The sequence below is a fragment of the Aphelocoma coerulescens genome, chromosome 13 (genome assembly GCF_041296385.1).
Source record: "Aphelocoma coerulescens isolate FSJ_1873_10779 chromosome 13, UR_Acoe_1.0, whole genome shotgun sequence".
Taxonomy (NCBI): Eukaryota; Metazoa; Chordata; class Aves; order Passeriformes; family Corvidae; genus Aphelocoma; species Aphelocoma coerulescens.
The window spans coordinates 2,174,723-2,187,035 of record NC_091027.1 but is presented as its reverse complement, the minus strand read 5'-3'; the positions used below and the strand labels follow the sequence as shown (position 1 = coordinate 2,187,035).

General features: G+C 54.1%; 1 protein-coding gene across 2 annotated transcripts in view; it reads right to left on the bottom strand.

Moving 5' to 3' along the window:
- Nucleotides 1-12,313, bottom strand: part of SH3PXD2B (SH3 and PX domains 2B) — a 61,059-nt gene that overhangs the window by 48,020 nt on the left and 726 nt on the right. For both annotated transcript variants that reach the window (XM_069028868.1, XM_069028869.1), the window contains exon 2: nucleotides 2,205-2,285. In XM_069028868.1, the coding sequence (XP_068884969.1) occupies nucleotides 2,205-2,285 (81 nt within the window). The remainder of the gene's footprint in view (nucleotides 1-2,204; nucleotides 2,286-12,313) is intronic.

Here is a 12,313-nt window from a genome sequence, read left to right as displayed (position 1 = left end):
TTTTTTTTTTTTTTTTTTTTTTTTAAATAACCAGAGGCACGAATAATTTCCAGCACGGAAAACTTCTGCCTAAAGAGCTAAAATTGGCATGGAATCATCCAAGAGTCACACAAGAAAGGCCTCCAGCAATGGCAACAGTCAGTGCTACCAAGCCTACCTAGAGCATTTTTTTCCACTGTGCTCAGAGGATCTGTTTCACTCCTCGCCTCTCAATCCAATTTCCACTGTCCTGCACCACAAGTTTAAAATAAGGACACCAGGAAGCATGTGTGATAAGGGGGAAGGAAGAGGAAAACCACAGCTTCTTTCATTCTTTCAACAGAGCCAAAAAGGAGTGGTTCTTCTTATTTTTTTTTAAGAAAAATCTGCAGGGGAGCAGCGAAAGAGGGGAGATCTCTGCTTTAAACTTTCCCACCTCCACCATGACATATACATACATCTATCTATAAAATATACGTATTTATAAAGTATTCCTGCATCTAGAGGTGCTCCGGGGTGTTTTGCAGAGCCTCTGGCTCCAGTGACGACGTTTTCCATCTCAGGAGCGTGCACAGCTCCAGCCAGGATGGAGGGGAGGGAGAGAGGGAGCACAGCCACGATTCCCCACATTCCTTCCCCAGCCCAGGGACACAGCACAGCTGGAGGCACAAAAACCCCAAACAAAAACCCCAAAAGGCCGTGCCCCCCTTGCAGCAGACAACAGAACGAGCTTGGCCACCACCGTGGAGCACCAGAGAAGACGAGATGCTGCAGAGAAGGAAGCACGAGTTCCATTTCCTTCCAACCCTGGCTGCTGCCCAACAGCTGTTCCTTGTTTATTTACTTTAATATTTCCTTGGTTACACAAGCAGCTGCACACAGCTTAACCCCTGCCTGGGCCACCCTACCTGGGGCTGGGGCTGTGTGGCAGCAGCGCAGGGCAGGGCAGGGATGCTGCCAAAGCTGGTGAGCTCATGGTCACAGCCACAGCTCTGCTGAAGGTGTCCTGCTGGGCAGGGGACAGGGCACCACTGATGGCAGTGAGCAGCATCTGCCCCGATCCCAGACTTTGGAGAAGCCAGCTGAAGCTGGGAAAGCCATCTGCGTTCCCCAGGGCTCGCTCTGCTGGGCAGGCTGTAATTTCAGCAGTGTTTGTGTCTGCATGCGGAGCTCTCAGGAAAGGCTTTCTCCTTCCCCTTTGGAATGCAGCCCACAGCGATGCTCAGCCTCCCATGAGAGGGTTCTGGGGGCACAGGGTGCCCAGCTCCTCCCCTGGTGCCACAAACAGCCCAGGAAGGGCATTCCAATGGCCCCTCTGGCAGCTGCTGCCAGTCCAGAGATCCCTTTGTGCGCTTTCTTTTCTCTTCTGCACAGAGCCTGTTCCAGCAGCTCGGTTTGCGTTCTGGCTCATAAAGCCCAGCCAGACCCCTTGGCTCATCTCCACCAAGGAGGAGGTAGAAAACACCCTTTGCCTGCTCACCCAGAGCACTGGTTTGGGTTTTCTGCAGCCCAGCCCACCCCAACTGCCTTTCCAGTCTCCTCCCTCCCGCTTCCATTCTCCTCCTGGCTCCCTCCTGCACCAGGAGGGAAATAAGTCACAGAACCATGGAATGGCCTGGGTTGGAAGGGATCTTACAGATCACTTTGTTACAACCCCCTGCCATGGGCAGGGACATCTTCTACCACACCAGCTTGCCCACAGCTCCATCCAGCCTCTTCTGGGACACTTCCAGGGATGGAGCAGCCACAGCTTCTCTGAACACCCTGTGCCAGGGCCTCAGCACCCTCACAGGTGAGGAATTTTTTCCCAATATCTGATCTAAACCCACTGTCCCTCAGTTTGAAGCCATTCCCCCTTATCCTGTCACTTCATGCTCTTGTAAAAAAATCCCTCTCCATCTTTCTTGTTGGCTCCTCCAGGTATCAAAGCAGCTGCTGCCAGCTGCCCTCTGGGCTGCCAGGGGGAGCGGGCACTTCCCCAGGCCCTGCTCCAGGGAATCGAGTTGTTTTCCAGTGGCAGCCCTGACTTGCTGTGACAGCAGCTGGGAAAGCCACAGGAATGGAATTTGGACCTAACTCTAACAAAATCCTCCCCCAAAGCAAACAACTCCCCCCCCCAATAAAACCCCCAGCAACTGCAGAGATAAAGCAGAACCCAGCTGCTCAGGTGACCTCAGCCTTTCATCCTCCCCAGCCAAACCCCCAGGAACTGGAGGATTCCCTACCTGCAGGTCAAAGAACTTGCTGTACCGCCGGTAAATGACCTCCGTGGCTCCATTGGACCAGGTGACCTTGATGATGTAGACCTGGAAGGGACAGAGGGACAAATCAGAGAGAGGGGACCCAAAAAGCCCCACCACAACCCAAAAATCCGCCAGTGCAGCCCCCACGGCTGGGTGACAACCGTGGGAACACTTCAGATCACTTCAGCAACACCACAACATAGGCAAGCCTAAATTATTGAGCCCCACTGCTGCAGCTTAACCAAATGGTTATTTCTAGTGGTGAATGAGCTCTGTGGCCCTAAAGAGGGGCACACATTGAACGTGAAATGACATTTCAGTGTAAAAACACAGCACAGAGCCCTCCAGACACAGGAGCTAAGAACTAAACCTTGGATATCCCACCTACAGTTGCAGGTGTTGAGATCCCAGGGCAGCACCTGCACCAGCCTGGCCCCTGGGACTGCAAGAGCTCAAGCCCCCAGGGTTTGAAACTCCACCTGTTTTGCCATGAGCAGCTCCGAGGTTTGGGTTTCTTACACTTGCTGGGGTGCAAATCCCCCTCCTGATCCTAAAAACGCCCCACAATCAACCCTATTCATTGCAGGTTATTCACAGACCCCATGACCAGGCTTTAACTGGTGAGGAGTGCAAAACAAAGCACCAAACCCAGCCCATTTCGTCATTAATTCTTCCTTGAAAGACAACAAGCAAATCACAGAATGAGGCAATTACTGCTCTGATGTCCTCCCTTGTTTTTCACGCAGAGCAGAGATAACCCTTGATGAGGTGCCAGTGCAACACCCAAAACATACAGATCTCAAATTGATAACAGACTGGCTGAGCAGAACCACGGGGATTTTTTTTTTCTCTCCTAACTCAAGTGCGTATTTCCACCAGAAATTCAAGTATCAGTTCCCTGAAGAAGGACCAAAACATGCAGACGCCCAGGTGAAGGGACCTGCTGGAACTTCTGCCGGCAGAATCAAGCATGAAGGCTCTTAAATGCTGATGGTTTAGTATTGAAAACAGAATCCCTCAGGAGTTCCACGAGGTTTTTCCAACTGAGATGCCCGTTTTCCCAGGTTCTGGAAATGTGACCAACATCCTAAACCCATATCCACACTCAAACACCAGGAGTCTCACGTGGATAGCTCAACACTCAATTATTTGAGTTGATCAAACCTGCTCCAGTCCTGTACTGAAAATCTACCTCAAATCTCGCTCTGCTGTTCAGAGGGTGGACACAGCCTGAGCCACCGAGGTGAGGACACTCCTGAGGGGTGACAAACTCTTCCCACTGGAATCGCTTCCAAATTAAGGGGGAAAACGAGGCAGCGAGAGGGATCAAGTTCTTATTGCCAAAATAAAGAACGAATTTCCTTACTTTCAAACCAGTAATTCAAGGCCCACTTTTGTTGAACTCGGGTTGGGTTGAAAGGGAGCTTAAAGATCATTTAAATTACACTCCCTGCCATTGCAGGGACACCTTCCACTGTCCCAGGGTGCTCCAAGCCCCAATGTCCAGCCTGGCCTTGGGCACTGCCAGGGATCCAGGGGCAGCCACAGCTGCTCTGGGCACCCTGTGGTGCTTCTTCCTCACCACCCTCACAGGGGAGAATCCCTTCCCAATATCCCGTCTAAACCCACTCTCTCAGCCTGAAGCCATTCCCTGCTCTGCTTTCCTTCACAAACTCTGATTTTGAGATGAAGGACCTGCACTTCCCCCGTATGAACACAGGGAAGACAGATGGATTCTCCAAGCCAACATCTGCTCCAGCTGGGGAGGCCTGGAAGGACCACACTGTGCTCCAGGGGAGGCTGCACCCCACCAGAAAACCAAGGGTTAACCCGATGTTAACACACGTTCAAACTCCTTTACCCTCTCCCCAGGACTTGCTGCTGGGCCAGCATGAGCTCATGTGGGCTGGAAGCTCAGCTGATATCCCAGTTTTCTTACCAGTCCACAGCACTCCTCGGGGTTATATCACCGCTGGCAGCCTGCCTGGAGAGAGCCTTCCACTGGGGCAGCAGGAGGAGCCAACTTTTCCTCCTTGTTTATTCCTATCCTGCCTTTATTTGGAGTCAACAGCTTATTAGACTGGGATTTTAATCAGGATATGGATATACTCGAGCCAAAATAATTCCGAGCTCTTCAGGGTAACAAAGCCACGAGGTCCGAGGGCACACCAAGCTTCCTTGTGCCCTTTGCAGCAGAGGGAAGGAGCGTTTCTCCTCAGTGCTGAGCTCACTGGTGTTTTGCTGGAAGGCACAGCTCCCAGGAGTCAGGAGAGCAGTTTCTTGCACAGCCCTTTCCAGCAGCAGAGAGGTCTCCAGGGTTATCTCCTCAACCGACTTAGGGAAGGCAGAGAAGATGGGGAAGCCCACGGGAACGGGAGCTCCTCAGTATCCATAAAACCTGGGGAAAGCCAATTTCCTCTCTGCTTGTGGATATTCCTTGTCCTTCCAACAGCCTCATCCCACCAGATCTTGGTCTCTGCCACTACCTGATCCAGTCCCTGCTGGCCCAGGAATAAAACACCCACTGGAAAATACAACTCTGGTGCTCTCCTCACCCAACAACGACGGTGCAGGTTTGGAAAGGGATGAACAGTGCCCTCAGCCACCCAGCGAGGCCTTCCAGAGGGACTGGACATGGGTCCTACAGACCCACAAATCCCTTCCTCAGGTGCTTTTGGGATGATCCAACTTCCCGTGATCAAGACAGCTTTAAAACCATTGCACTCGGTCCGAAGTTTCCCCTCCTGTCCTGGTACTGCACCATGTCCTGCCAGGAGCAGCCCCCATGAAGCAGCAACCTCGATAGCCCAAATTTTGTCCCAGTAGGAGCCATCCCATCGGCTGCCCCCCCAGCCCTGCAGAGGCTGCTCTGGGAAGAGGCTTTTTCCCAGCCCACGTGGGGGTGAGGACATGTGGAAGCAGTTACTGCACGGGTCTTCTCCAGCTCTGACCTCCACGGCCCTTCGGAGACATCGCACGGAGAAACCACCACAGGGCTTTTCTGTGGAGAGGGGATCTCCCCGGGCTGCAGCTGGCACAGCTCTGGGGTGTGCCCCCACAGGGATGGGGGCTGGCACTTGGATCCTGCTCCAGGGATTCCTGAGGGATGGGGAGCCGAGGGGATGGCAGGGAGGGGTGGCCGGATCCAGGCAGGGGGCTCAGGGCCCCTGGCCAAAATCAACAGCTGAGCTGTCCAAATCCCAAATATCCAAATATCTACAGCCCTTCCCGGGCCAGCTGTGGGGTCTGCAGCAGGGAAGGGAAGGAGCTGAGTCGGTGAGAGCCAGGAATGGTGGCTCCCCTTCCTCCTTCCCTCTGGAAAGGACACCTGACCCTTCTCCCAGCCCTGAGAGCCTCCAGTTCTGGGAGGTACAGAAGCCACAGGGACAATTTTTGAGGTGCAGGTGGATCTTGTTTCATGCCAGGTCAGAGGAGCGTTTCTCATGACCACCAAACCCTCTCCATGCTCCCGTCCCTTGGAGGGCAGAAATGGAACAGATCCTTCACAGAAAATGGAAACTTGCAGGTGCAAAAGGCCGAATACAACAGACTCCACTGGGATTGGGCTCCCAGACTCCTTGGGATTCCCAAACTCCCTACGTTACAAGGAAATGATCACAAACCACCTACTTAAAAATGACCACTTGAGAAGTGTGACATCAGGACCACCAACCACTGCCCGAGGTTCTCCTGGTCACACTAAATGCCCTAAATGGAAACATAATGTGGAAAGAGGCCCCGGGGATCCCTGGGGTGCCTTCCCAGTGGGCACCACGAGCTTGGTCCCTTCCATCATCTCCCAGCATCTGTCACTGCTGTCCCCTCCCCAGCAGCTCTCTCAGAGGGAGAAGGGGCCAGTGGAAAATGGGGCTGAAAACCTTTGGATGGGAAGTGTCAGAAAAACGACAGTTTGCTACACGAAATGTGAACGGCACCTGGCCAACCGTGACAGAGCTGTCAGGGGGAGCTCCCGGGGGCAACGCGCTGGCAGCTCATGGCAGGAGAGAGCCACGGGGAGATCCAGGACATCCCTCCTGGGCAGGAGGGCAGCCCAGGCAGGGAGGGAGCTCCTGGGAGGCTTCAGGAGCCAGCTCAGACACATCCAGAGCCATGGGAGTCACGGGGACAGAGGGGATGAGAAGCCAGTGCGAAAAGGGCAGCCAGAGATTTCATCTTTTTCCCTTTCTTTTCCTCTTGAAGAAATGAAGCAGCAAGCCCTGGGAGCAGTCAGCCACCAGAAGGACTTTTCCAGGGGCTGCTGGAGAGCCCTGGTGCTGCACACAGCAGTGGCTCCTGGCAACTTCCACTGCTCAAAGGGACCCAGGGCTCCGGAGCCATTCCTAAATCCTTGGTCTTGCTCTTCCCGAAAAGGCACAAAGTCCCACACAACAGGATGGGGAGGGAGAGGAGCTGATTCAAACTGCTGACTTGAGGCAAGGAAATTAAGAACAGATACTGGAAAAAAAAATAAAACAACAGAACCAGTTTCCCGTTCTTAAACACGAGGCCGTGTGACCTCGCAGAAGAATCACTTCTGGACTCCTTGCATAAACACACCAGGACAAGCTGGGAAGCAGCCTGGGCTGCTTAAATGGGAGCAGGAAAAAGGCAGAGTGAAGGTGAGGAAAACCTAGAGCTGCAGCTTTGGCTTCTCTCCTCCTACAGGAGTGTCCCAAAGTTTTGCAAGGAGATTTATTTGCAAGGCATCCTGGCTGGGGGACACACACAGAAAGCCCACAGAGAGATGGCAGCTGCCTGGGAACTCTGCCTGGCACCCAGCTGAACCAGGCAGCAAGGCCACCCCAAGCTCAGCACCATCCAGCTCTGTCAGATGGAGCCCAGGAGCAGCTCAGCCATCCCAAGGGTGGCTCTCCCAGCACGGCAGAGCCTTCCCTGGGGGCTCTGCAGCGATCCTGGCGCTTCCCTGGCATCCCTGTGCCCAGAGCCCCTGCACACAGACATGGGCAGGGTGGAAAGAAATGCCACGGTCACTTGCAAAGACACCTCCACGGGAATGCAGGGACACCAGAGAAGGTCCCCAGCCTCCAGCAGAGCTCCTGCAGCAGCTCCAGACATAACAGCCTCCAGCGGGGGCAGAGCTGTCTGCAGAGCTGTTTCCAAAGGCTTGGAGCCTGTGTGGTCTCGGGTCCAGGGAGACTCTGCACAATAAACCTCTCTGTGGAAAACTCCACATATTTAAAGCATCTTTCACCAGCAAAGGGGAAAAGCGTCAGTCAAAAGCATCAGGCTTTTGATTTCACCCACGATACCCCGACCCTGAAACGAGGGGAGATGTGAGAGCCTCACCCTCCCTTCGTCACCGCACGAGTAACCCAAAGGGGCAGAGAAACCAAAGGAGCTGAGCAATCCAGCCAAGCCAGAGCGGGTTTAATATAGAAAAGGGAGTGGGAAATTGTAAGAGGAAAAGAAAAAAAAAAAAAAAAAGGAGGGAGGTGGCTGGAAACAAAGAAAGTTCTTGGCACCACGCTGCTGTGCTTGGCCCCTCTCCATCAGCCTTCACTGCCGCAGGCTGCAGGGCTGGGGAGGGGAGATGGGGGCTCCTGTGCCATGGGATGCCAGAGCTTGGAGCAGGAGAGGGAGAGCCAGCTCCCAGCTCAGTGAGCAGACAGCTTGTGAGCCCCTCACTGCTGCTTTGTGGCTGGGGAACTGGGAGAAGGGTGATGCTGGCTGAGCCGGCCCTGGGGAAGGCACGGAGAAGGCATTGCGGCTACCGGGCACCAGGGATGCTGCCACGGGCCCTCTGGCAAAGGGGAGGCAGAAGCAGCAAGGCAGAGCTGCAGGGGGCTGGGTGACTGGGATGGAGCAGCAGCAGGGCAGGCAAACCTTCATCACCACCCAAACCAGCCTGACCCAGGACTGCAAAGCAGCCGCCTCCCCTCGCTCCAGTTCATCCCTTTGATTTGTACCCTCTTCCCACCCACTGCTGTACAGCCTGACAGGGCACAGCATGGCCTGAGCACACCGCCAGCACTGCTGGGATGGAAAGGGCACACACACAAGGCTGTGCCAAAGGCAGGGACCCCAAGGACAGCCCAGCAGGGCTGGCTCAGACCCCTCAGTTACAACAAAAGCACCTGCCCGTCTGCCCCCGGTCACACTGAAGGTCACACGTATGGATTCTTCTGTTTCCTATTTCCCACTGCGGCATGAAACAGCCGGAAGACAGAGATACCCTCCAAAGCTGAGCTGTGGGGGAGCAAGGTCAGAGAGCTGGGGGCAGGCAGAGGCCAGGGATGGCCCCAGTGCTGTGGCTCACTGCTGGAATCGAGTGTGAGCATCAGCTTCCCACACGGAGCTGCTTCCACCTCAGCAGACATGAGCCAGGCAGGACTTGGCCCTTCCACATTCAAGGTTTTCAACAGCCTTGAGTAACGTGACTGGGGAAGAGAAACAAAGGAGAATTTGAGTTGGAGGGCTGGTTTTCATCCACAAAGCTAAGAGTGCTCCATTAAACCCCAACTCTGCCAAGGTGAGGAGGTGAGGAGGAAAAACTGGTGAGCTCTGGGGAGAAGAGCAGGGCCAGGCAGGAGGACAGGGCAAAATTCCTACCACACTCCCTGCCTGTGGCCTGCCTCGCTGGGACAGCATCATGCAGCTGACAGGAAACGGGATGAGGCAAGGCACAACCACAGGATACAGCAGCAAAACACCACTAAGGATGCTGAGAAAGCCCTCAAATCTTTAGAGGCCACCAAGAGTCAGACTGCAGCTTCCCCCTGGCTCTCTTTCATTCCTAGTTTGGTTATCTGGGGACACGACACTGCATGGATTTCACACTACTCATGCCAACCTCCTCCTGCCTCACTCAGCTCCTCCGGCTGCCCACAGGACATTCCCACCATACCAAGGGCATGGTCACCCTTCCCGTGGAGACAGCACAGGGGGAGTCATCCCCTGATGCCCCTTTGAAGCCAGAATGATTCACAAAGGCAGAAATAACACCGAAAATCCAGGGGAATAACTCAGCTGTACCAGGTGACACCGTGCCAGGTGCCCACCGAGCTCTGCTCCAGCTGAGGCACCACAAAACACCGTCCATGGGGCATGAGTTCCTCAGAAACACCTTCAGCTCTACAAATATAAGGCAGCAAGGAACCACTGAGGCTGTAGATTGGCAGCTCTGTCCTCTTGTCATTCAAACACTCCATAATCAGTTCCAGATAAGAAATGGGGCTGGGCTGGACGAGGAATGAAACCACAAACGGCCCCACCGTGACAAGGAACAGAAAACCCTAACTCTAACCTCCCATCATGGCACAGATTCCACATCAAAAATGTAACCCCTTCACTTTTTGAAGGTGGTTCTCCTCAAATTTGTTTTAAAATACCTGTAGATCCCATCAACCAGATTCCACCACGCACTGTTAATTACTTTCACAACGAAGCTGCCACAGATGAGGTCTTCACCTTGTGGGAAGTTTTGCCATCTTGCTCACTGGGCTTGCGAAATAAATGCTGCACACTTTTAAATTTCCCCTTTTCATGGATACATGGAGGCTGGGAGTGAGAACATAACCCAGCTTTCCCATTAAATGAACCCACCCAAACAGCATGCTGCTCTCTCTTTCCTGCTGAATGGATATATTGGATTTTGGATGGTGCTCCAGAACAACTATTTAAACCTGTGTGGCTATGGAAATGTTCCTGGTAGGCAGAAATGGAGACGGGATTCAAAGGCATTGCTATTAACACGTACAAACACACACATTGCAGCTGTATCAGAACAAAATATCCTGAAGCTTGCCCAAGGGAAAGAAAACCACCCAAATCTGGATTTAGTAGGAAAAAGCTTTATTTTAAGGCTTCTACTCGAGAATAACAAACACAACACTATAAAAAGGTCCCCCGTGAAGTCCTTTAAAGGAAAATCCAGTCTGTGTCAACTATGGCTTTGTTTTGGGTCTTTTCTGAATAAACATTCATTTATCAGAGACTTGGCCAGACCAGAGAAATGACAGTCTGCTACTCTGTCTCTCACAATGATTATTTTTAAACTTTACTCTTGGACTTTGCCTTCTCAGATTTGCAGGATGGCCCCGGAGGCCTCGCTGGCAGCATCCCTGAACTGTGATCACTTCACATAGGATTGGATGGGAAATGTTACTGAAAATGTTACCTCAGCCACTGCCTGAAGGATGGAGTCGCCTTTTTCCTTGGATAATGGGCTGCCAAGAGCCAGAGCATCCTGCAACCAACACCTGCACAAGGATTTCTCACTGCCTCAGGTAATGCCCATGAAAAAAAGCTTTAAAACACAAGTGGAGTTAGAGGGCACAGGGCTGTGCTTGGGTCCCCAGCTGAACCCCAAAACTCAGCTCAGCACCTGTAGCCAGCTACCCAAATCCTGCCCAGCACCTTGCTGGGTCCTTGCCCTGCCGTTTGGGGAAATATTGTGCCTCCTGCTTCATAGCAGAGCTGCAAAAAACCAGCTTTTTGTCTCAGGCAATGCAATTCTTTTCATATCAATTACCCAGGTGAAAGGCAAACCACAGCAGCCTGAATAGAGCCAGCTCTCCCCACTGCAGGTGCAACAAGGACGTTGAAACACTGGCTTGATCTCACTTTTCTGGGAAAGTGGAATTCATAACTTTGTTCTGTGGCCTCACACGAGCGACACAAGCGCACCTTTGTCCAGCAGAGAGAAGCCTCCACCTGATGCAGAGGAGCCCAAGCAGGGCAGGTCATCACAGGAGCAACAGGAGGAAAAGCCAGCGTGCTCCTCCAGCCTCCCCAGGGACAGGAGAGCTGCCTCAGGGACGGAGCAGAGCACATCTGTGCTCACAGAAGGAAGGCAGAGGGCAAAGGTTTTACACGGACACTTGGTGGTGGCCTCGGATTCACACTGTGCCACCAGCCACTGCCTACAGATGATTCAGCCATGATTTGCTGCTTCTCCCTCTCTTCGCAGGAGGAGGAAGGGGAAGAAAAAAAAAAAAAGGTTTTGGTTTCATATAATTAACTGGCTTTGTGAATCCGCCTGGTTCTATTGATTCCTCCAGCAAGGCGAGCGCTCCCATTCACTCCAGCGCTGCTCGGGGGATGCAGCTGCCTGCAGGCTGCCGGCCCCTCCCTGGGCTCAGCCCTCTGCGAGCCACGCTGGCTCCCGCTGCTGGAATTCGGTCCAAGACAAGTCCAGGGAAAGGCTGGAGGCAGAGGGAAAGGCTGGAGGCAGAGGGACCCGCTGAGGAGGCCGAACGGCCGGGCTGCACAGCTGTCACGGACCGTGAGCAGCCGCCTTCTCCCACCGCTCCCGGAGCTCCGGTGTCCCCACCCATGGCCCCGCCATCCAGCTCTCTGCTCAGAAAACATCGCTGTCCCAGTTTTCCAGCCTCACAGGGATTATTTGTGCTATGCCCAACTCCACCCGACTTCTCCATGACGGGCGGAGGGCGAGCAGGGACAGCGCACAAAGCAGATCGTGCGCGGCACTCGGGGTGCGTGGCCCAGCCGTGGGGACACCGCTGCTGAGGCGCACAGGAGGGGCTGAAGGGAGAGCAGAGGAGCTGCCACAGACCATCCCAGCCCGGCCTCGTTACGGGACCTGACGGCGAAGCCCCGGATCCGCCAAGACAAACAGCAGCGCACAAAGCTCCGCACGTACGCGCTGCTCCGGAGCGGGGGGCACGGCACAGCCGCGATGAGTAAGGCCGGGATGGACACGGCAGGAAAAGGGCACATCTGGAGCCGGCGCCAGGCTCAGCCAGGGCTGATAAAGCTCCAGGCCAGGGCGGCAGGAAGAAGGGGTGATAAGGAGGTGGGTGGCAGCAGCCACGCCGCATCCCTGATGCAAGGAGAGACCCCTCTGCCCTCCCCTCCTGGAGCTGGCTGCCCTCGGCTTTCCTCCAATTGTTGCTCATTGCCACAGACCAGCCGAGGGCACCTGGAGAAGCCCTTGATCTCCCAGGAGCTCTGAAAGCCTGGCTCTTCTGACAACAGACTCCAGGCAGAGCAAACACCACATCCGCACAACCCAAATGTGCCACGAACAGTGTGTCACTGGGTCACCCCGGTCTAAGGCAAAACGGGAGGGAAGAACATTTTGGTCTTTGTTTTACGGCTGTTACCAAGAT